Source organism: Oncorhynchus tshawytscha, linkage group LG02 (assembly GCF_018296145.1).
Source record: "Oncorhynchus tshawytscha isolate Ot180627B linkage group LG02, Otsh_v2.0, whole genome shotgun sequence".
NCBI lineage: Eukaryota > Metazoa > Chordata > Actinopteri > Salmoniformes > Salmonidae > Oncorhynchus > Oncorhynchus tshawytscha.
In genome coordinates this window covers 15,416,085-15,439,146 of record NC_056430.1, presented here as the reverse complement: position 1 = coordinate 15,439,146, position 23,062 = coordinate 15,416,085, and the positions used below count along the sequence as shown (strand labels likewise).

The 23,062-nt window shown below is 43.9% G+C and overlaps 1 protein-coding gene across 3 annotated transcripts in view; it reads right to left on the bottom strand.

Annotated features, from left to right (window-relative positions):
• gnai2b (guanine nucleotide binding protein (G protein), alpha inhibiting activity polypeptide 2b) overlaps positions 1 to 23,062 on the bottom strand; it is an 86,337-nt gene that overhangs the window by 25,540 nt on the left and 37,735 nt on the right. For all 3 annotated transcript variants that reach the window (XM_024383059.2, XM_024383068.2, XM_024383079.2), the window contains one exon: positions 392 to 434. In XM_024383059.2, the coding sequence (XP_024238827.1) occupies positions 392 to 434 (43 nt within the window). The remainder of the gene's footprint in view (positions 1 to 391; positions 435 to 23,062) is intronic.

Here is a 23,062-nt window from a genome sequence, read left to right as displayed (position 1 = left end):
ACGTCATTGTTGAGCGTGTAATTGAGTGTCATGGTTTGATCCCAGTCATTACAGTAACCACAGTAAAAGTCCTGTGCACTGAGACTCATGCTTTCAGTAGCCAAAGACAATTATGGGTAGGAAGACACAAGAAAACCAGCGCAACTACCAAAGACAGGAAGACACGAAGATTTGCCCTCCATATGTCTTCCTAAAAAGCAAATTAATATGCCTGTGCTCAACATGCCTGATTGACTGTTTGCCAGCTCTGGATCAGCAGTGTACAGTAGCATTGTAGATCAATCCAACAAGGACTGGGATAAGGACTGAATAAACCACTAGAGGATAGAGGGCATCATCTATTAAAGAGGTCATGACATGTCCTGATCTGTTACAGCTCTCTGTAACTCACTTCATCTGCTTGACGATGGTGCTTTTCCCAGACTCCCCGGCACCTGTAGAAGGAACAGGAAACACAGTGAATTATAAGTGAATTTTCCAAGCTGTTTAAAGGCACAGTCAATTTAGTGTATGTAAACCTCTGACCCACTGGAATTGTGATATTGTGATAAGTGAAATAATCTGTCTGTAAACAATTGTTGGAAAAATTACTTGTGTCATGCACAAAGTAGATGTCCGAACCGACTTGCCAAAACTATAGTTTGTTCAAAATAAATTTGTGGAGTGGTTGAAAAATAAGTTTTAATGACTCTAACCTAAGTGCACATAAACTTCTGTCTTCATCTGTATATACACAGTGGGGCAAAAAAGTATTTAGTCAGCCACCAATTGTGCAAGTTCTCCCACTTAAAAAGATGAGAGAGGCCTGTAATTTTCATCGTAGGTACACTTCAACTATGACAGACAAAATGAGAAGAAAAAAATCCAGAAAATCACATTGTAGGATTTTTTATGAATTTATTTGCAAATTATGGTGGAAAATAAGTATTTGGTCACCCGAGTAGCCTCGTTTCACTGCCAAAAATCAAATTGAACCACCTAGTGTTCAGCAAAATAACACAATGTCAAATACAGGTAGCCTAGTCAAATAATTAACATCCAATCACATTAACCATTACTCTCTCGCGGGAATTCCACTAACGGTCCATATGTAACCAAACGTAGCTGCTGCTCATGTTGGTATCTGTACTGATGGCGCAAAAGCCATGACAGGGAGACATAGCGGAGAGGTAACGCGCGTGCAAGCAGTTGCTCCCAACGCCACTTTGGTACACCGCAGCATCCACCGAAGGGCTCTTGCTGCCAAGGGAATGCATGACAGTTTGAAATATGTTTTGTACAATACAGTAAAAATGGTTAACTTTGTTAAAACTTCTTATGGCTGGGGGGCAGGTGCCCAGAGATGCCCAGAGTAAACTGCCTGCTCCTCAGTCGCAGTTGCTAATATATGCATATTATTAGTATATTAGGGTAGAAAACACTCTGAAGTTTCTAAAACTATTTGAATGATGTCTGAGTATAACAGAACTCATTTGGCAGGCAAAAACCTGAGAAAAAATCCACACAGGAAGTGGGTAATCTGAGGTTGGTCGGTTTTCAACTCAGCCCCTATTGAAGTTACAGTGGGATATTGGTCATGTTGCACTTCCTAAGTCTTCCACTAGATGTCAACCGTCTTTAGAAACTTGTTTGATGCTTCAACTATGAAGGGGGGCTGAATGAGAGGGGAATGAGTCAGAGGTCTGCCAGCAGTCAGGCGCTGGTCGCGCGCATTTCACATGAGAGGTATCTCCCGTTCCTTTGCTTTTCCGAAGACAAAGGAATTCTCCGGTTGGAATATTATTGAAGAATTATGTTAAAAACATCCTAAAGATTGATTCCATACATCGTTTGACAAGTTTCTATGGACTGTAACGGAACTTTTTGACATTTCGGCTGCAACTAGTGAACGCTCTTCGTGAGTTTTGATTTGTTTACCAAACGTGCTAACAAAAGTAGCTATTTGGACATAAATGATGGACATTATTGAACAAATCAAACATTTATTGTGGAACTGGGATTCCTGGGAGTGCATTCTGATGAAGATCATCATAGGTAAGTGAATATTTATAATGTTATTTCTGACTTCTGTTGACTCCAACATGGCGGATATATGTATTTGTTCTCTGAGCGCCTTACTCAGATTATTGCATGGTTTGCTTTTTCCGTAAAAATCTGACACCGCGGTTGCATTAAGGAGAAGTGTATCTAAAGTTCCATGCATAACACTTGTATTTTCATAAAAATGTATAATGAGTATTTCTGTAAATTGATATGGCTCTCTGCAAAATCACCGGATGTTTTTGGAACTACTGAACATAACGCGCCAATGTATACTGAAATTTGTTGATATAAATATGAACTTTATCAAACAAAACATACATGTATTGTGTAACATGAAGTCCTATGAGTGTCATCTGATGAAGATCATCAAAGGTTAGTGATTAATTTTATCTCTAATTCTGCTTTTTGTGACTCCTATCTTTGGCTGGAAAAATGGCTGTGTTTTTCTGTGGCTTGGCTCTGACCTAACATAATCGTTTGTGGTGCTTTCGCTGTAAAGCCTATTTGAAATTGGACACTGTGGTGGGATTACAACAAGATTACATTTGAAATGGTATAAGATACTTGTATGTTTGAGGAATTTTTATTATGAGATTTCTGTTGTTTTGAATTTGGCGCCCTGCACTTTCACTGGCTGTTGTCATATCGATCCCATTAACGGGATTTCAGCCCTAAGAAGTTAAAGCAAGGCCCCGAACTCGTGTGTATTTTCTGCACTATGCAATGATATGGGCAGCAACAACGTACCGCTTTTACAACATACAGAAGTGCGTTGGTTATCAAGGGGCAACGAGCTTAAAGTTCTCTTTACTGACCATCATTTTCACTTGTCAGGAACACACAATCCCTCCATCAATGCTCAGACTGTCCGCAATAGGCTGAGAGATGCTGGACTGAGGGGTTGTAAGGCCTTTTGTAAGGCAGGTCCTCACCAGACATCACCGGCAACAACGTCATCTATGGGCACAACCCACCGTCGCTCGACGACCAGACAGGACTGGCAAAAAGTTCTCTTCACTGACGAGATGCGGTTTAGTCTCACCAGGGGTGATGGTCGGATTCACGTTTATCGTCGAAGGAATGAGCGTTACACCGAGGCCTGTACTCTGGAGCGGGATTGATTTGGAGGTGGAGGGTCTGTCATGGCCTGGGGCGGTGTGTCACAGCATCATCGGACTGAGCTTGTTGTCATTGCAAGGCAATCTCAACGCTGTGCGTTAAAGGGAAGACATCCTCCTCCCTCATGTGGTACCCTTCCTGCAGGCTCATCCTGACATGACCCTCCAGCATGACAATGCCACCAGCCATACAGCTCGTTCTGTGCGTGATTTCCTGCAAGACATGAATGTCAGTGTTCTGCCATGGCCAGCGAAGAGCCCGGATCTCAATCGCATTGAGCATGTCTGGACCTGTTGGATCGGAGGGTGAGGGCTAGGGCCATTCCCCCCAGAAATGTCTGGGAACTTGCAGGTGCTTGGTGGAAGAGTGGGGTAACATCTCACAGCAAGAACTGGCAAATCTGGTGCAGTCCATGAGGAGGAGATGCACTGCAGTGCTTAATGCAGCTGGTGGCCACACCAGATACTGACTGTTACTTTTGATTTTGACCCCCCCCCTTTGTTCAGGGACACATTATTCAATTTCTGTTAGTCACATGTCTGTGGAACTTCTTCAGTTTATGTCTCAGTTGTTGAGTCTTGTTATGTTCATACAAATATTTACACAGGTTAAGTTTGCTGAAAATAAATGCAGTAGACAATGAGAGGACGTTTCTTTTTTGGCTGAGTTTGAAAATGCAGACCCCTCGACTGTTTCCACATTTTGTTACGTTAAAGCCTTGTTCTAAAATTGATTAAATAAATAAAAAATCTCAATCTACACACAATACCCCATAATGACAAAGTGTAAACAGGTTTCTAGAACACTTTGTACATTTATTAAATATATTATGGGTATGGTCTATCTCCCAGGCATTGGTTGTTTTGTATGGCTGTATTTATAACCTGGGCTTAGAGCTACATTCTGTACGCTACACTCATGAAAAACTGATTCATCGCCTGGCTAGCCCACAGGAATGTGAATAATTAAGCCATTATGGAGTGTGTGTGAGAATGAGACATAGACATACACACAAATTTTTTGTATACGTCATTGGTGAGTGTGTAATTGAGTGTCATGGTTTGATCCCAGTCATTACAGTAACCACAGAAAAAGTCCTGTGCACAGAGACTAATACTTTCAGTAGCCAAAGACAATTATTGGTAGGAAGGTGCAAAATATCACATTTACATACGTATTCAGACTCTTTACCCTGTACTTTGTTGAAGCACCTTTGGCAGTGATTAAAGCCTCGAGTCTTAGGTATAACGCTACAAGCATGGAAAACATGTGTTTAGGGAGCTTGCACAGATATTTTCAGGTCTCTCCAGAGATGTCTGATGGACATTCAGAGACTTGTCCTGAAGCCACTCCTGTGTTGTCTTGGCTGTCTGCTTAGGGTCTTTGTCCTGTTGGAAGGTGAACCTTCGTCCCAGTCTGAGGTCCTTAGTGCTCTGGAGCAGGTTTTCATCAAGGTTTTCATCTGTACTTTGCTCCGTTCATCTTTCCTTCGATTCTAACTGGTCTCCCAGTCCCTTCCGCTGAAAAACATCCCCACAGCATGATGCTGCCACCACCATGCTTCACCGTAGGGATGTTGCCAGGTTTCCTCCAGACGTGATGCTTGGCATTCAGGCCAAAGAGTTCAATCTTGGTTTCATCAGACCAGAGAACCTTGTTTCTCATGGTCTGAGAGTCCTTTAGGTTCCTTTTGACAAACTCCAAGTGGGCTGTCATGTGCCTTTTACTAAGGTGTGGCATCCGTCTGGCTACTCTACCATAAAGGCATGATTGATGGAGTGCTGCAGAGATGGTTGTCCTTCTGGAAGGTTCCCCCATCTTTATTGTGCACCTTCCTGACCAAGGACCTACTACCCCGATTATTCCATTTGGATGGGCAGCCAGCTCTAGGAAGAGTCTTGGTGGTGTCAGACTTTTCCAGTTTAAGAATGATGGAGGCCACTGTGTTCTTCAGGACTGTTCTTCCTGTGGGCTAGCCAGGCAATGCTGCGATTTTTTTTGTACCCTTCCCCAGATCTGTGGCTCAACATAATCTTGTCTCAGAGCTCTAAGAACAATTCCTTTGACCTCATGGCTTGGTTTTTGCTCTGACATGCACTGTCAGCTGTGGGATCTTATATACAGTTGAAGTCGGAAGTTTACATACACCTTAGCCAAATACATTTAAACTCAGTTTTTCACAATTCCTGACATTTAATCCAAGTAAAAAATCCTTGTCTTAGGTCAGTTAGGATCACCACTTTAATTTAAGAATGTGAAATGTCAGAATAATAGTAGAGAGAATGATTTATTTCAGCTTTTATTTCTTTCATCACATTCCCAGTGGGTCAGAAGTTCACATACACTCAATTAGTATTTGGTAGCATTACCTTTAAATTGTTTAACTTGGGTCAAACGTTTCGGGTAGCTTTCCACAAGCCACCCACAATAAGTTGGGTGAATTTTGGCCCATTCCTCCAGACATAGCTGGTGTAACTGAGTTAGGTTTTTAGGCCTCCTTGCTGGCACACGCTTTTTCAGTTCTGCCCACAAATTTTCTATGGGATTGAGGTCAGGGTTTTGTGATGGCCACTCCAATACCTTGACTTTGCTGTCCTTAAGCCATTTTGCCACAACTTTGGAAGTATGCTTGGGGTAATTGTCCATTTGGAAGACCCATTTGAGACCAATCAGCCTTCCTGGCTGATGTCTTGAGATGTTGCTTCAAAACATCCACATCATTTTCCTCCCTTATGATGCCATCTACCTCATCTATTTTGTGAAGTGCAACAGTCCCTCCTGCAGCAAAGCATCCCCACAACATGATGCTGCCACCCCCGTGATTCACGGTTGGGATGGTGTTCTTCGGCTTGCAAGCCTCCCCAATTTTCCTCCAAACATAACGATGGTCATTATGGCCAAACAGTTCTATTTTTGTTTCATCAGACCAGAGGACATTTCTCCAAAAAGTACGATCTTTGTCCCCATGTGCAGTTGCAAACCGTAGTCTGGATTTTTTATGGCGGTTTTGGAGCAGTGGCTTCTTCCTTGCTGAGCGGCCTTTCAGGTTATGTCGATATAGGACTCATTTTACTGTGGATATAGATACTTTTGTACCCGTTTCCTCCAGCATCTTCACCAGGTCCTTTGCTGTTTTTCTGGGATTGATTTGCACTTTTCGCACCAAAGTACGTTCATCTCTAGGAGACAGAACGTGTCTCCTTCCTGAGCGGTATGGCGGCTGCGTGGTCCCATCGTGTTTATACTTGCGTACTATTGTTTGTACAGATGAACATGGTACCTTCAGGCGTTTGGAAATTACTCCCAAGGATGAACCAGACTTGTGGAGGTCTAGAATTTGTTTTCTGAGGTCTTGGTTGATTTCTTTTGATTTTACCATGATGTCAAGCAAAGAGGGACTGAGTTTAAAGGTAGGCCTTGATGTATTTCAACACGTACACCTTCAATTGACTAAAATTATGTCAATTAGCCCATCAGAAGCATCTAAAGCCATTACATAATTTTCTGGAATTTCCCAAGATGTTTAAAGGCACAGTCAACTTAGTGTATGTAAACTTCTGACCCACTGGAATTGTGATACAGTGAATTATAAGTAAAATAATCTGTCTGTAAACAATTGCTGGAAAAATTACTTGTGTCATGCACAAAGTAGATGTCCTAACCGACTTGTCAAAACTATAGTTTGTTAACAAGACATTTGTGGAGTGGATCATTGGGGATCATACAATATTCCCTTTCTTTTGTTGTTCAGTGAAATTATCGCATGTGAAGGGTCAACTCATTTAATTCAAGTTCAATTCATAACTAAACATTTTTTTTACATATCTATTAGAAGGATTTACTCATTTGCAACGTATGATAAGGTAAAAGGTTTATGTTTCTGTCTCCATATATGGTAAATATATTAATTTGCATATATTTCTGTTAATTCCCATATATTCCCGTTAATTCCCAAGGAACGTTTCCACCTCTGAATATTCACCAAAATGTTCAACCCAAGTTGTGTCCCTGTACTGACAGCCCTGTGCCACCATGTCGTGTCCCTGTGCCACAGTTTCGTGTTGTGTCCCCGTGCTCCACCTGACCTGGCCCAGTCACAGTACATCAAGCCCTACCCTGACAAACAGCCCAGAGGGACCAGCAGCACTCTACCAGCCCCCCCCCACACACACACACCTTCCTGAGAGGGAGGTAGAGACAGAGTTGGAGAATTAGGGAGAGCGATTTCCACACAGTTATAAAAAGCTAATTCCACCTCTATCAGTGCCAACATGACAAGCCATTCCGTTTGTGTGTGCTGACAGACGCAGAGGGAGGGCAGGATCTAATGCAAGCTGAATTGTGGGTTCAGACTCAGCTGGTTTAGAGCTGGTGACCTCTTTCACCATCCTCAAATACTAATTAAAGACCATGGATTGAGGCACGGACTGAATGACTGACTAAATCACCAGAAAACAAATATGTTACTGACTTTGGGACAGTTGATGGGAAATAACTGATTGAAGTAAGCACATCCCTGAGGCCAAGTCCATTTAGGACTGCCTTGGTATCTAACTCCATCTGTTGATTTGATGAGTGGCCTCAAAATAGAGTACCGAGGAAGCAGGAGAGATAAGAGCAATAAATCCAGACAACCTACTGTTCCTCTTTAATTTGAATAAGCTCTCAATCCTAAAGATGCACTCAAACCTCTTGGCTTTCACTACCGTACCGTACCAAGGCTTCTCTCAGGCTGGAGAGTCTTGGCCCTAATCCTGCTGAGTGGTTTGGTGGTAATGTAGCGTACTGAATGAGTCTGTATGGGTATTTGGGCAGGGAGTGTAGGGGTGACCATGGAGAATGATGTATTGATCTGAAGGGACAGACCTTGGTGACAGAGTAGGCCAAACACAACGATGCTAGAAAACTCTACTGTTTTCAGATAAAAACACACAGAGAGCAGCAATGAAATGGCAGCTATCAGAGTCTGTTTGAATAACGATAAAAACAGTCCTAAAATTGTGGATTTGTTTTACTTCACGACAGGAATTTCTAGTTTTATAGTGGAACTCTGGCTGCTGGGTTCATACTCCATTGAGCCAAAATAATAGTACGATCTGGTGAATAACTTACTACTTCCTTTCCCTTTATACATTATAAGGCATGTTGTTCCATTACCTAAATGTGGTAACTTGAAGTTTTACTGAGTTGTCTCAGGAACACCCCTGTGGGTCCATATTTAGTGCAAAATGTATTATGTAAAAATCACTAACACTAACACAGTACTACTCATGATACTACTCAATATCTCATAGTTGCGCAAGTCAAAGCTGATAGCTGATGCATTCTGACACAAAGTCAAAGTTGATTAGCTGATGCATTCTGCTTCACAAAAGGCATATAGTTGAGATTCAGCAGTGACGGTGAGGAGAATTACACAAAATGAGAGATACAGAGAGAGGAGGTGAGGAGAATGAGAGATACAGAGGAGGTGAGGAGAATCTCACAATTTCACGGTGAGGAGAATGAGATCTGGCTTCATCAATTTGAGAGAGGCGAGGTGGGAGAATGAGAGATAGGAGAGAGAGGAGGAGGTGAGGAGAATGAGAGATACAGAGAGAGGCGGTGAGGAGAATGAGAGAGGAGGTGGAGAATGAGATACAGAGAGAGAGGCGATGTGGACAATGAGAGATACGAGAGAGGCGGTGAGGAGAATGAGAGATACAGAGAGAGGCGGTGAGGAGAATGAGAGATACAGAGAGAGGCGGTGAGGAGAATGAGAGATACGGAGAGAGGCGGTGAGGAGAATGAGAGATACAGAGAGAGGAGGTGAGGAGAATGAGAGATACAGAGAGAGGCGGTGAGGAGAATGAGAGATACAGAGAGAGGAGGTGAGGAGAATGAGAGATACAGAGATACAGAGGCGGTGAGGAGAATGAGAGATACAGAGAGAGGCAGAGTGCGGTGGAGAATGAGGTGAGGAGAATGAGAGATACAGAGAGAGGCGGTGAGAGATAAGAGAGAGGCGGTGAGAATGAGAGATACAGAGAGGAGGTGTGGACAATGAGAGATGAGAGAGGCGGTGAGGAGAATGAGAGATACAGAGAGAGAATGAGGAGGCGGTGAGGAGAATGAGAGATACAGAGAGAAGAGGCGGTGAGGAGAATGAGCGGTGAGGAGAATGAGAGATACAGAGAGAGGAGGTGAGGAGAATGAGAGATACAGAGAGAGGCGGTGAGGAGAATGAGATACAATGAGAGATACGGTGAGGAGAAGAGAGATACAGAGAGAGGAGGTGAGGAGAATGAGAGATATGGAGAGAGGAGGTGAGGAGAATGAGAGATACAGAGAGAGGCGGTGAGGAGAATGAGAGATACAGAATGAATGAGAGATACGATGAGGAGAATGAGAGGAGAGAGGCGGTGAGGAGAATGAGAGATACAGAGAGAGGCGGTGTGGAGAATGAGAGATACAGAGAGAGGCGGTGAGGAGAATGAGAGATACAGAGAGAGGCGGTGAGGAGAATGAGAGATAAGGAGAGAGGCGGTGAGGAGAATGAGCGATACGGAGAGAGGTTGTTGCTATGACCTGACAGAAAAACACACTAACACATGACACCAGGAAACATACTAGTAAATGTAGAAAATGTTACACACACAAACACACTGGCTACACACATTAGCTTCACAATTCCACTAGAAGCTCCTCTCATTTAAAAAGCGCATCATACTTGTGCTGATATATTCTAGTCCACACAGCTCATATCATACCCTGTCTAGGCTTTATCAGATGATCAACACTAGACTATGTTTTCATCTCTCCTTCCTCTCTCTATCTGTGCAGGAATAAAGACTACTTTTGAGACTAAGTAGTGTGTCTATCTTCCCCCTGTTGCTTCTGGTTGGCTTCGCTGTGACAAATGCAAAGTAGAAAGATAAATAAGACAACACTGGAGGTGACCTGAGTACAAAATATACTTTGTAGGGAAAAATGGGGATGACGACATCTGAGACGAGAATCTCTGTACACATTCCGCGAAGGTCACCTTCTTGCCTAGAATTCAGCCTGTTAATATTTCACTGGGTAAACTATAGAAACATGTTTGTCTTTACTCTGAGCATGAATTGGCTTGGGTAAATGAGCTGTGTTACTGGAACGCAGAGCAGAGGTGGGGGACAAATTGGCCTTGCGCTACGCATACAGTATAATGACTACATTAAGTTCTGCTTATCTCTGTGAACAGCAGGAAGTGAATGAGCATACAGTATAATGATTACATTATGTTCTGCTTATCTCTGAGCGGCAGGAAGTGAATGAGCATACAGTATAATGATTACATTATGTTCTGCTTCTCTCTGTGAACAGCAGGAAGTGCATGAGGACACAGTATAATGATTACATTATGTTCTGCTTCTCTCTGTGAACAGCAGGAAGTGCATGAGGACACAGTATAATGATTACATTATGTTCTGCTTCTCTCTGTGAACAGCAGGAAGTGCATGAGGACACAGTATAATGATTACATTATGTTCTGCTTCTCTCTGTGAACAGCAGGAAGTGCATGAGGACACAGTATAATGATTACATTATGTTCTGCTTCTCTCTGTGAACAGCAGGAAGTGCATGAGGACACAGTATAATGATTACATTATGTTCTGCTTCTCTCTGTGAACAGCAGGAAGTGCATGAGGACACAGTATAATGATTACATTATGTTCTGCTTATCTCTGTGAACAGCAGGAAGTGCATGAGGACACAGTCTAATGATTACATTATGTTCTGCTTGGCTCTCTGTGAACAGCAGGAAGTGCATGAGGACACAGTATAATGATTACATTATGTTCTGCTTCTCTCTGTGAACAGCAGGAAGAATGAGGACACAGTATAATGATTACATTATGTTCTGCTTATCTCTGTGAACAGCAGGAAGTGCATGAGGACACAGTATAATGATTACATTATGTTCTGCTTATCTCTGTGAACAGCAGGAAGTGCATGAGGACACACATAACAGGATTCCGTTTGCTCAGCCCCATGATTGCTCTAAAACACGACCAACATAAATGCTTCACTCTACCTGGCAATAGTGCAGAGTGATTAGTGCTTTTTGAGGTTGGTTTGGTTTGGGTTCCATAATTTGTTTAAACATTAAATGCACTGTGCATTATGTGGGTTCAATGCTGTAACAACACAGAATAAAACAATTAATAATGGTAGTGACTTCCCATTACTGCTTATCACTTATTAACCATCATTTATTCACATTACTTTAATAAAATATTTTAGTTGTGTATATTACATTTGTTTTATTTGATGACTTTGTTATTTCATTCCAAGTCCTCATCTCATCTCTATAGAGCTGCTGGATATGCTGTCTGACAAATTCACTATTTTGGTAGCATAATTTATGACTGCTGAATACCAACTATCAATCACTTAGATCATGTATTTTCTGGTAGGGATACCTCGCTAAGCATTCTTGTCTATTCCTTAGCAGTCCTAAAAAGAAACACAGACCGGACAAGTAGATGTGCAATGGATTATGGTCACTGTAGTTAATTACCACATTTTATGTGCTAAACTATGTAGAATATTGACCTGTTGGAGACTATAACCCTCTAGAGAAACTGTGCGATGTGCACATTGAGCTCACAGAAAATAAGGAAAAATAAAATACGAAATTGAATTCAAATAATTGAACCAACGTTGGTCGATAAGTTGTTTAAAAAATGAAAAATAACCAACATTTCGGTTAATCGCTCAGGACTACCTAGCAATGAGCGAGCCAAAATAAATGAAAATTCAACCAAACTTCTGTCATGGTACAGATAGACTATGGATTTGTGTGGCTCAGTTGGTAGAGCAGCGTCATGGTTGTGAATTTGATTCCCACGGGGGACCAGTACAAAAATGTATCATTACTATAAGTCACTCTGGATAATACGTAGATGTACTATAGATGCATGATGAGAAACACAACAGGACACAGAGAGGAATACCTGACCCATGGAAAACAAGCATTGCCTGTGATCCCTTCAAGACAAAACATCTAGCAGCTAGAGTGCAGGGGGAATAACTAACACCACCCTGAGAGTATCAGGTTCTCTCTGATGGCCAGGTTTACTCTCATAATATCTCCTAATGGATTCTATAGCAGTCCTGTGATGAATCCCTGAGGGACGCCACAGAATAACAATCCAGTTATTTATTCAGGGTGTCAGCTCACCTCTGCTCACCTCAGCTCAGCTTATTAATAGGCGAAACAAAGCTCAATCACCAGGAGGAAAGAGGTTATCCTTGATACAGTATGATGTACACAGGATTAATCAATTACAGCTGAGTAGGTTATCATCACAGTGTTATGAGCCAATAAAAACAGGGTGCTTAAATTGAACACAGGTGAAAGGACGAATTTACTGAAGGCTGTGCCATATTAAACAAACAGAACACACTACCGACTGCTATTCAGCTCACTAAGGGAATCACACTGTAACTCAGAGCAGACAATGTAACAATTATTAAGGGGAAGAAACTAAAGCTGCCATACACAGGTGTAACCCATTACATGGTTTACTAAGTTCACGTAGTAGTGTTCTGTCTTTCATGGTTACAACTGTAACATCTGCGTTCACAGAAGTATTCAGTCCTAAAGGGCTAAATAACTATTTATACATGTATTTTGTATGTCAATACATTTGATTTCCTTCATTTGGTTTGGCTCATATCTGACAGAGGCTGCTCGAGATACAATTGTTTTTGGGTTTTGGCTTACTTCTCTAATTGTCTTCTCTAATTGTCTAGAACTTGGGAAGATTTTAGTGTCTATTGCCAGAGAAAAATAAGCAACTGCTGATTGAAATGGCTTTCCTCTCTAGGCTTCAACAGTTCAGTGTATCATCACTACACATTGATGAGGAAAGGGAGCAACACCGTTCAGATAACTTAGATGACTGTTTGGTTTGATACTGTGTGTTTAAAGTTGTAACTATGGTAATCTCCATAGTAACGCTCCAGGATGGAGGGATGGAGCAGCTACGTGACTGGATAACAGAGTGGAGATAGGACGCTAATTCACTGTGTCCCTCCGGCTGAGATCACTTCATCATTTATTAGCCCCTTACATAGAGACAGGAGGGGACAGTGTGTGTGTGTGTGTGTGTGTTAGAGAGAGAGAGAGGTGTTGTGTGAGGCAGATGGTGCACTTAATGAAATAACATTCAAAGGGTATGAATTGTAAAATGCACTCAGCCACAGGCCATGGCTATTGCATCGACAACAATGATTGTATATTTAAAGTGGGGCTTTACTGTTGTTGTACGGTTGACAGTATACATTATATCTAGTCTACCATGCTTTTGTTTTGCCCTCGCTCTATGCTCATAGAGGAGTTCACTTGAAGTGAACATTTGCACAAGTCTACCTAAATGAACCAAGCTAGCTAAGTAGCTAACTTACCTAGTACGTAAGTCAATGAGAACAAAATGGCATCTCAGATTAATTTTTGTTCTGTTCTAAATGTTTTTTTGTTTCTTCTCATTGGTTGATTAACACCACAGTTCAATCAATCAAATGTATTTATAAAGCCCTTTTTACATCAGCCGATGTCACAAAGGGCTGTACAGAAACCCAGCCTAAAACCCCAAACAGCAAGCAATGCAGATGTAGAGCAGTTGGTATGCCCATGTATAGTAGACCGGTAAGACTCAACAAAACAAGGGGACACATCTACTCTGAACCACACCCACGCTGGCTACACCCACGCTGAGCCACATCTACTCTGAACCACACCCACTCTAAACCACACCCACTCTGAACCACACCCACGCTGAGCCACATCCACTCTGAACCACACCCACGCTGAGCCACATCTACTCTGAACCACACCCATGCCGGGCTACACCCACGCTGAGCCACATCTACTCTGAACCACACCCATGCCGAGCCACACCCACGCTGAGCCACATCTACTCTGAACCACACCCACTCTAAACCACACCCACGCTGAGCCACATCCACTCTGAACCACACCCACGCTGGCTACACCCACGCTGAGCCACATCTACTCTGAACCACACCCACTCTAAACCACACCCACGCTGAGCCACATCTACTCTGAACCACACCCACGCTGAGTCACATCCACTCTGAACCACACCCACGCTGAGCCACATCCACTCTGAACCACACCCACGCTGAGCCACATCCACTCTGAACCACACCCACGCTGAGCCACATCCACTCCGAACCACACCCACACTGAGCCACATCCACTCTGAACCACACCCATGCGAAGCCACATCCACGCTGAGCCACATCCACTCTGAACCACACCCACGCTGAGCCACATCCACTCTGAACCACACCCACGCTGAGCCACATCCACGCTGAGCCACATCCACTCCCTGGCAATTAGCAGAGAGAGAGCAGCACCTCTTCTTATTCACAGGGCCCCAGGTTGTGTTTACAATCAGCAATCTGAGTGGGTTGGCTACAGCCACTTCCTCTGGTTCACACACACACACACACACACACACACACACACACACACACACACACGTGCATCTTCACCGAGCCCAGTGAGCTGTTTTAGGGATTGGGATGACTGACGTTGAAGGGAAGTTCATGGAAGTTGAGAACTTGTCTTTCATTTATAGCAATTATAACAAATATCCTACTTAGGAATCAATTTGGGACCAATTAAGTCTATAATCAGACTCAATGCTTAACTACCCAGCTTAAACAAGTCTGCCCCTTTGACATTAGACATAGTGGTAATTAGACTGCAACAAATACAATGACGGCAGTCTGGGTTCTTTTTCCTCTTTAAATCCCCAGTGCTACTGGCCTTGGGGAGAATCTCTCCATCCTCCAGAGGCACCATATCAAACATGCCTGTCTTATCCGATGAAAGCCTAGAGAGAGAGAGAGAATTACAATCAAACAGTGGAATTTCCCCAAAGAGAGCGGAGGGAGATTTTTTTCATCTAGACAGTCAGAATCTGTGAAGCTAGCATCCTATAGCAGTTATATGAGCCACTCAGCCACCCAAATGAGATACTGAAGAGAGAGCCTTTAGAGAGAAGCTGGTGTGTGTGTCTATGCATCCTCATCTGGAACATGAATGACGATCAGTTAACAATAAATACGGAGCTATACCCATACCTGGAATAAGGTCCAAAGCCATGCGTGCCAGTGTTATTGGGAAGCCCAGCGCAGTCACACTAGCAAATAAAGGCTGTTAGGATATCAATAGCAGTAAAAGCCTATATGCCAGGGCCAATCCCCACCCCCACCCTGTCTACTCAATAGTTAATGGACAGTGACTTTACCCTCAATCTAGACTCTCTTGCCAGTTAAAGAGCTCTTGCCAGGTCACAATTGCCTGTCGGGTAGAGACTAGGCTCAAGCATACAGAGATATAATGTAAAAAGGGGAATGAGAGGAAAGTCACAGAAATAACACTCAAATTAAGTCTTTTTTTCTCCCTCTCCGAATGCAGGTATGTTGTGCACTGGAGCCCTCTCTGCAGTGATTCAGTTCATTCCGCCCACCAGTAACCGAACTCGGCGGAAACAAAAACAACTTTTCTTATCAAGGCAGAGAGCTCTATATATAGACCTGAAAACAAAAAGTGTTACTTCAGGTTATCCAAAATGCCTCCCTAAACCCCAAAGCAAAGACACAACCTGACTTTTGCCAACACACTGTATTCCTTTCGTAGATGTTATAAAGACCGTGTTTCCGTGCGGACTCATGTCCAACACAAAATCAGCTGGTCCAATGTTGATAGTAGCGGGATGCAAGGGGTTTAATAGAGAGTCAGTAGCATGTCTTGGTTTAGGTTGTGTTTCAGGAGCAGGCTCCGAGAGAGATAGAGAGAGATACAGGAAGAGAGGTGTGTTGGACCTCCAGGGCCCCTGTGTTGAACCAGAGAGAGAGAGATACAGGAAGAGAGGTGTGTTGGACCTCCAGGGCTCCTGTGTTGAGAGAGAGAGAGATACAGGAAGAGAGGTGTGTTGGACCTCCAGGGCCCTGTGTTGAACCAGAGAGAGAGATACAGGAAGAAAGGTGTGTTGGACCTCCAGGGCCCCTGTGTTGAACCAGAGAGAGAGAGATACAGGAAGAAAGGTGTGTTGGACCTCCAGGGCCCCTGTGTTGAACCAGAGAGAGAGAGATACAGGAAGAAGGTGTGTTGGACCTCCAGGGCCCCTGTGTTGAACCAGAGAGAGACAGAGATACAGGAAGAAAGGTGTGTTGGACCTCCAGGGCCCCTGTGTTGAACCAGAGAGAGAGATACAGGAAGAAAGGTGTGTTGGACCTCCAGGGCCCCTGTGTTGAACCAGAGAGAGAGAGATACAGGAAGAAAGGTGTGTTGGACCTCCAGGGCCCCTGTGTTGAACCAGAGAGAGAGAGATACAGGAAGAAAGGTGTGTTGGACCTCCAGGGCCCCTGTGTTGAACCAGAGAGAGAGATACAGGAAGAAAGGTGTGTTGGACCTCCAGGGCCCCTGTGTTGAAAGAGAGAGAGATACAGGAAGAAAGGTGTGTTGGACCTCCAGGGCCCCTGTGTTGAACCAGAGAGAGAGATACAGGAAGAAAGGTGTGTTGGACCTCCAGGGCCCCTGTGTTGAACCAGAGAGAGAGAGATACAGGAAGAAAGGTGTGTTGGACCTCCAGGGCCCCTGTGTTGAACCAGAGAGAGAGAGAGATACAGGAAGAAAGGTGTGTTGGACCTCCAGGGCCCCTGTGTTGAACCAGAGAGAGAGAGATACAGGAAGAAAGGTGTGTTGGACCTCCAGGGCCCCTGTGTTGAACCAGAGAGAGAGAGATACAGGAAGAAAGGTGTGTTGGACCTCCAGGGCCCCTGTGTTGAACCAGAGAGAGAGAGATACAGGAAGAAAGGTGTGTTGGACCTCCAGGGCCCCTGTGTTGAACCAGAGAGAGAGAGATGCAGGAAGAAAGGTGTGTTGGACCTCCAGGGCCCCTGTGTTGAACCAGAGAGAGAGAGAGATACAGGAAGAAAGGTGTGTTGGACCTCCAGGGCCCCTGTGTTGAACCAGAGAGACAGCTTGCACTGCGCAGATGGCAAAGACAATTCCACACATCACAGGCCTGCAGGGACTGAGCCGATGCAGGCCGCTCTTTTAAAGCAGAACAAAGTGCGTCCCAGAAGATTGTACATAATGGATGAGTTAGTGACGGCCTGTTGTGGCTGCAGGCACAACATAATCTGTGAGGCTGAAATCTCGTTAGCGGCTGCTACATTCTGCCTGAGTCTGAAGAGGGACTGGTGCGTTGTCAAACTGCTATTGCTACTGCATTGACTTATCTCTGCTTAGATGTGCCATATTCATAGAGTCATAGAGCTGAGAAACAAGTTCTATATTGCAAAAAAAAGGGTGTGTTAGGCACCACTATTGAGGTTTTTTTCGCAAAGCATCTTCATTTCTGAAATTCTATCCGCACACTCTGTCTTTTACTGTTGAATTTATCTTGATAACAGTTTACTTCACTCCTGCTCTCAATTTCACCTTTTCTGTCTCAGAGCAGACAGGATAATCAATCACATCACTCCTCTTATCTCCACAACATCTGTGAAGAAAACTTTATTTTGTCCTCTCATTGTATAACCGGAGCCCTGTCTTTCCGCCAGTTAAAAAACAATCTTGAGCGTCACAACCCTCGCAGCTGCAGCCTCATCATGCCACAGTCACACATCAAAACATATGGCACTATCACAGCCTGCTGTCTATTGGCTAACAGGCAGAGATCATCATCATCAGAGAGTGACTCATCATGCTGGCTGTGACACGATTCCTCTTCCAACACCCCAGTCCCCCACCAGCTCAGCATCACGACTGCTCACATCCAGCCTGGTTATTACAGCTACTCAAGGTTAACCACATCCAGCCTAACTATTAACAGGGCGGCAGTTAGCCTAGCGGTTAGAGCGTTGGGCCAGCAACTGACAGGTCGCTGGCTTGAATACCCAAGCTGACAAGGTAACAAAACTATTGATGTGCCCTTGAGCAACCCTAATTTGTTCCAGGGGTGCTGTAACTATGTCTGACCCTGCAAAGCATCATTTAATTGCACCTACACGTTGTATGTGACAATAAAACATGTATTTTTTATTCAAAGTTAACCGCATCCAGCCAGGCTATTAAAGCTGTTAAACAGTCACCACTAGCCGGCCTCCACCCAGTACCCTACCCTGAACTATAGTCACTGTTACTAGCCGTCTACCACACGGTACTCTACCCTTCACCTTTAGAGACTGCTGCCCTATGTACATATAGTCACTGAACACTGGTCACTTTAATAATGTTTACATACTGTTTTACCCTCTTCATATGTATATACTGTATTCTAGTCATCCTACTTAACTACTGCTGTACAAACCTTTTCTACCATTATATACACACACACACACACACACACACACACACACACACACACACACACACAACCATTCAAAAGTTTGGGGTCACATAGAAATGTCCTTGCTTTTGAAAGAAAAGCACATTTTTTTGTCCATTATAAGAACATCAAATTGATCAGAAAAACAGTGTAGACATTGTTAATGTTGTAAATGACTATTGTATCTGGAAAGATTTTTTATGGAATATTTAAATAGGCCACCATCACTCCTGTGTTCCAATGGCACGTTGTGTTAGCTAATCCAAGTTTATCATTTTAAAAAGACTAATTGATCATTAGAAAACCCTTTTGCTGAGCACTTGTTGGCTGCTTTTCCTTCACTCTGTGGTCCAACTCATCCCAAACCATCTCAACTGGGTTGAGGTCGGGTGATTGTGGAGGAAAGGTCATCTGATGCAGCACTCCATCACTCTCCTTCTTGGTCAAATAGCCCTTACACAGCCTGGAGGTGTGTTGGTTCATTGTCCTGTTGAAAAACAAATTATAGTCCCACTAAGCACTAACCAGATGGGATGGTGTATCGCTGCAGAATGCTGTGGTAGCCATGTTGGTTAAGTGTGCCTTAAATTCTAAATTAATCAATGACAGTCTCACCAATAAAGCACCCCCAGACCATCAAACCTCCTCCTCCATGCTTCACGGTGGGAACCACACATGCGGCGACCATCCGTTCACTTACTCTGCGTCTCACAAAGACAGCGGTTGGAACCAAAAATCTCAGATTTGGACTCATCAGACCAAAAGACAAATTTCCCCCCGTCTATGTCAATTGCTCCTGTTTCTTGGCCCAAGCAAGTCTCTTCTTATTATTATCTGTGTCCTTTAGTAGGGGTTTCTTTGCAGCAATTCGACAATGAAGGCCTGATTCACACAGTCTCCTCTGAGAACAGTTGACGTTGAGATGTGCCTGTTACTTGGGGCGGCAGGGTAGCCTAGTGGTTAGAGCGTTGTACTAGTAACCGAAAGGTTGCAAGTTTGAATCCCCGAGCTGACAAGGTACAAATCTGTCGTTCTGCCCCTAAACAGGCAGTTAACCCACTGTTCCTAGGCCGTCATTGAAAATAAGAATTTGTTCTTAACTGACTTGCCTAGTAAAATAAAAGGTAAAATAAAAAAATCTTGAACTCTGTGAAGCATTTGTTTGAGCTGCAATCCTCATGAGAGCCTGTTTCATCATAGCGCTGGATGGTTTTTGTGACTGCAGTTGAAGAAACTTTCAAAGTTCATGAAATGTTCCGGATTGACCGAACTTCACGTCTTAAAGTGATGAAGCAAGTCCTTTCTCTTTGCTTATTTGAGCTGTTCTTGCCATAAAAATGTCTTGGACTTTTACCGAATAGGGCGATCTTCTGTATACCAACACTACCTTGTCACAACACAACTGATTTCCTCAAAACATTAAGAAGGAAAGAAATTACACAAATTAACTTTTAACAATGCTCACCTGTTAATTGAAATGTATTCCAGGTGACAACCTCATGAAGCTGGTTAAGAGAATGTCAAGAGTTTGCAAAGCTGTCATCAATGCAGTCACTACATGATTCCATATGTGTTATTTCATAGTTTTGATGTCTTCACTATATTCTACAATGTAGAAAATAGTAAAAATAAAGAAAATTCCTGGAATTAGTAGGTATGTCCAAACTTCTGACTGGTAAAGTATACCACTTCCTGGTTGTTACAGCTATTGAAGGTTAACCATTTCCAGGCATTTGTGACATTTGAACAAGACACACAACAACAATGACGCCATGGCTATTTACTGCTCCAGGCTCTGTGCTGACTGCAGACGAGAGATTAACACAAGTAGTCGTGACATTATTTTGAGAGCCGGTAGTTGTTAGCATTTTTGCTTTTCCCTTGCCTGTTTTGAGGTAATGTAAGTGTATCTGACAAATATCATTTTTTTATTGAGGTGGAAAGAAATAATATAATAGACTACTTCACACTTTGTTTTTACTTAGCAACATAATACTTATTGATGCTCAGAGATAATAATCTAAATAGCCTAATACTGCTAAAATAAAATGTGCCTTATGAAATAAATCAAAAGAAAATATTTATTTAGCCTCATCCACATCATTCTTCACAACACCTCACTTTGCAACAGGATAAACACGAGGAAAATATTTCTGTATCAATCTGTCACACACACACACACACACACACACACACAATTACTCATAACCACACCAGCTAACATAACATACACAATGCATACACAACTCCACCACTTCCACAGTTTTTGTTAGTGCTCCACCATGACAGCTTACGGTGCAAACATGGAAGACTCTTCTTCATATTGGTTCAAAGATGAGCCAGTAGAGAGTTTCATCTTTCTCTCCTCCCTCTAATCTACACACCCATGTCTCAGCAGGATGTTTTTTGTGTCCAAAAACTAGAAAAACATATACCATGTCTCTTACTGGGGTGCCAAAGAGAACATGAGTGCAGTAAGTGCTGTTTATGAGAGAGAGAGAGAGAGAGAGAGAGAGAGAGACATGGACCACCTATGCACCTACAGAGACATACATGTAAAGATCACTGACTCCACTCTGTTCTCTCAAATAGAACATACAGTACATGTGTTATAGAGCTAGTATCAAACCATCAGTCAGCCACCAATAGCTACAACTACATACCAACCAACCTCACAGAGCAGAACACAGTCTGTCATGTCTGGAAGCATGCTCTTATATTTAGTCTGCCTTCTCTTTCGTTTTCACCCTTTCTTCTCTCCCTCTGCCTAGTCTTTTATTTTAGTCTATTCTTCCTCCACAGTGTTAGGATGTTGCCCTGTGGAGGCTTTTAGCCTGATGCCCTCTGGGGGCTGTGTTAGCATGTTGCCCTGTGGGGGCTGTGTTAGCATGTTGCCCTGTGGGGGCTGTGTTAGCATGTTGCCCTGTGGGGGCTGTGTTAAAATGTTGCCCTGTGGGGGCTGTGTTAAAATGTTGCCCCTGTTACCCTGGGGGCTGTGTTAGCATGTTGCCCTGTGGGGGCTGTGTTAGCATGTTGCCCTGTCGGGGGCTGTGTTAAAATGTTGCCCTGCAGGGGCTTTTAGCCTGTTGCCCTGTGGGGGCTGTGTTAGCATGTTGCCCTGTGGGGGCTGTGTTAGCATGTTGCCCTGTGGGGCTGTGTTGGCATGTTGCCCTGTGGGGGCTGTGTTAGCACGTTGCCCTGTGGGGGCTGTGTTAGCATGTTGCCCTGTGGGGGCTGTGTTAGCACGTTGCCCTGTGGGGGCTGTGTTAGCATGTTGCCCTGTGGGGGCTGTGTTAGCATGTTGCCCTGTGGGGGCTGTGTTGGCACGTTGCCCTGTGGGGGCTGTGTTAGCATGTTGCCCTGTGGGGGCTGTGTTGGCACGTTGCCCTGTGGGGGCTGTGTTAGCATGTTGCCCTGTGGGGGCTGTGTTGGTGTTGCCCTGTGGGGGCAGCATGTTGCCCTGTGGGGGCTGTGTTAGCACGTTGCCCTGTGGGGGCTGTGTTAGCATGTTGCCCTGTGGGGGCTGTGTTAGCATGTTGCCCTGTGGGGGCTGTGTTGGCACGTTGCCCTGTGGGGGCTGTGTTAGCATGTTGCCCTGCGGGGGCTGAGCAACGGCCCCTACAGGGCAACATATCTGTAAAATATGTGTATGCGACCAATAACATTTAGTCTGCTTTGTTCTGCAGCTTTCCTGGAGATAACTGCATCCTTTCAGTTGGAACAGTGCGTTAGTAGAGTGGCCCAGATTGGCTGAGACTGGGAGGAGAAACTTAACCTACTTTCCCTGTATTGTAACAAAGGCTATTCTCCCTGGTTCAAACGCTGTGCCTCCATAGCAGCAGCCAGCAGGGGTTCGCATTAGCTTTCAGAAACCTGCATTTTCGAAACCATTTCACCACCATATTGGAAGTTGACAGTGTTTTTTGGGGGCTTCTACAGAGTGGTCAGGGGCATGCAACTATAGTTAGTGCAACACATTCGGCTGAAGTGCAGCGCTAATTGGTTAGCAGTCACACAAGTTAATTAGCTTACAATGAAAAAGCCAGGTCATTTTTGCAAAAACCATGCATGGCCATCATGTTTTTCATTGAAAGAATATAGCCAGCTACATTTCCCAACGTTGTGCTAGAAGTTAAATCTAGAATCGGCTTCCTATTTCACAACAAAGCCTCCTTCACACATGCCGCCAAACATATCCTCGTAAAACTGACTATCCTACCGACCCTTGACTTTGGCGATGTCGTTGACAAAAGAGCCCCCAACACTCTACTCAGCAAACTAGATGTAGTCTATCACAGTGCCATCCGTTTTGTCACCAAAACACCATATACTACTCACCACTGCGACATGTATGCTCTCGTTGGCTGGCCCTCACTACATATTCGTCGCCAAACCCACTGGCTGCAGGTCATCTATAAGTCTTTGCTAGGTAAAGCCCCGCCTTATCTCAGCTCACTGGTCACCATAGCAACATCCACCCTTGCATGCGCTCCAGCAGGTAT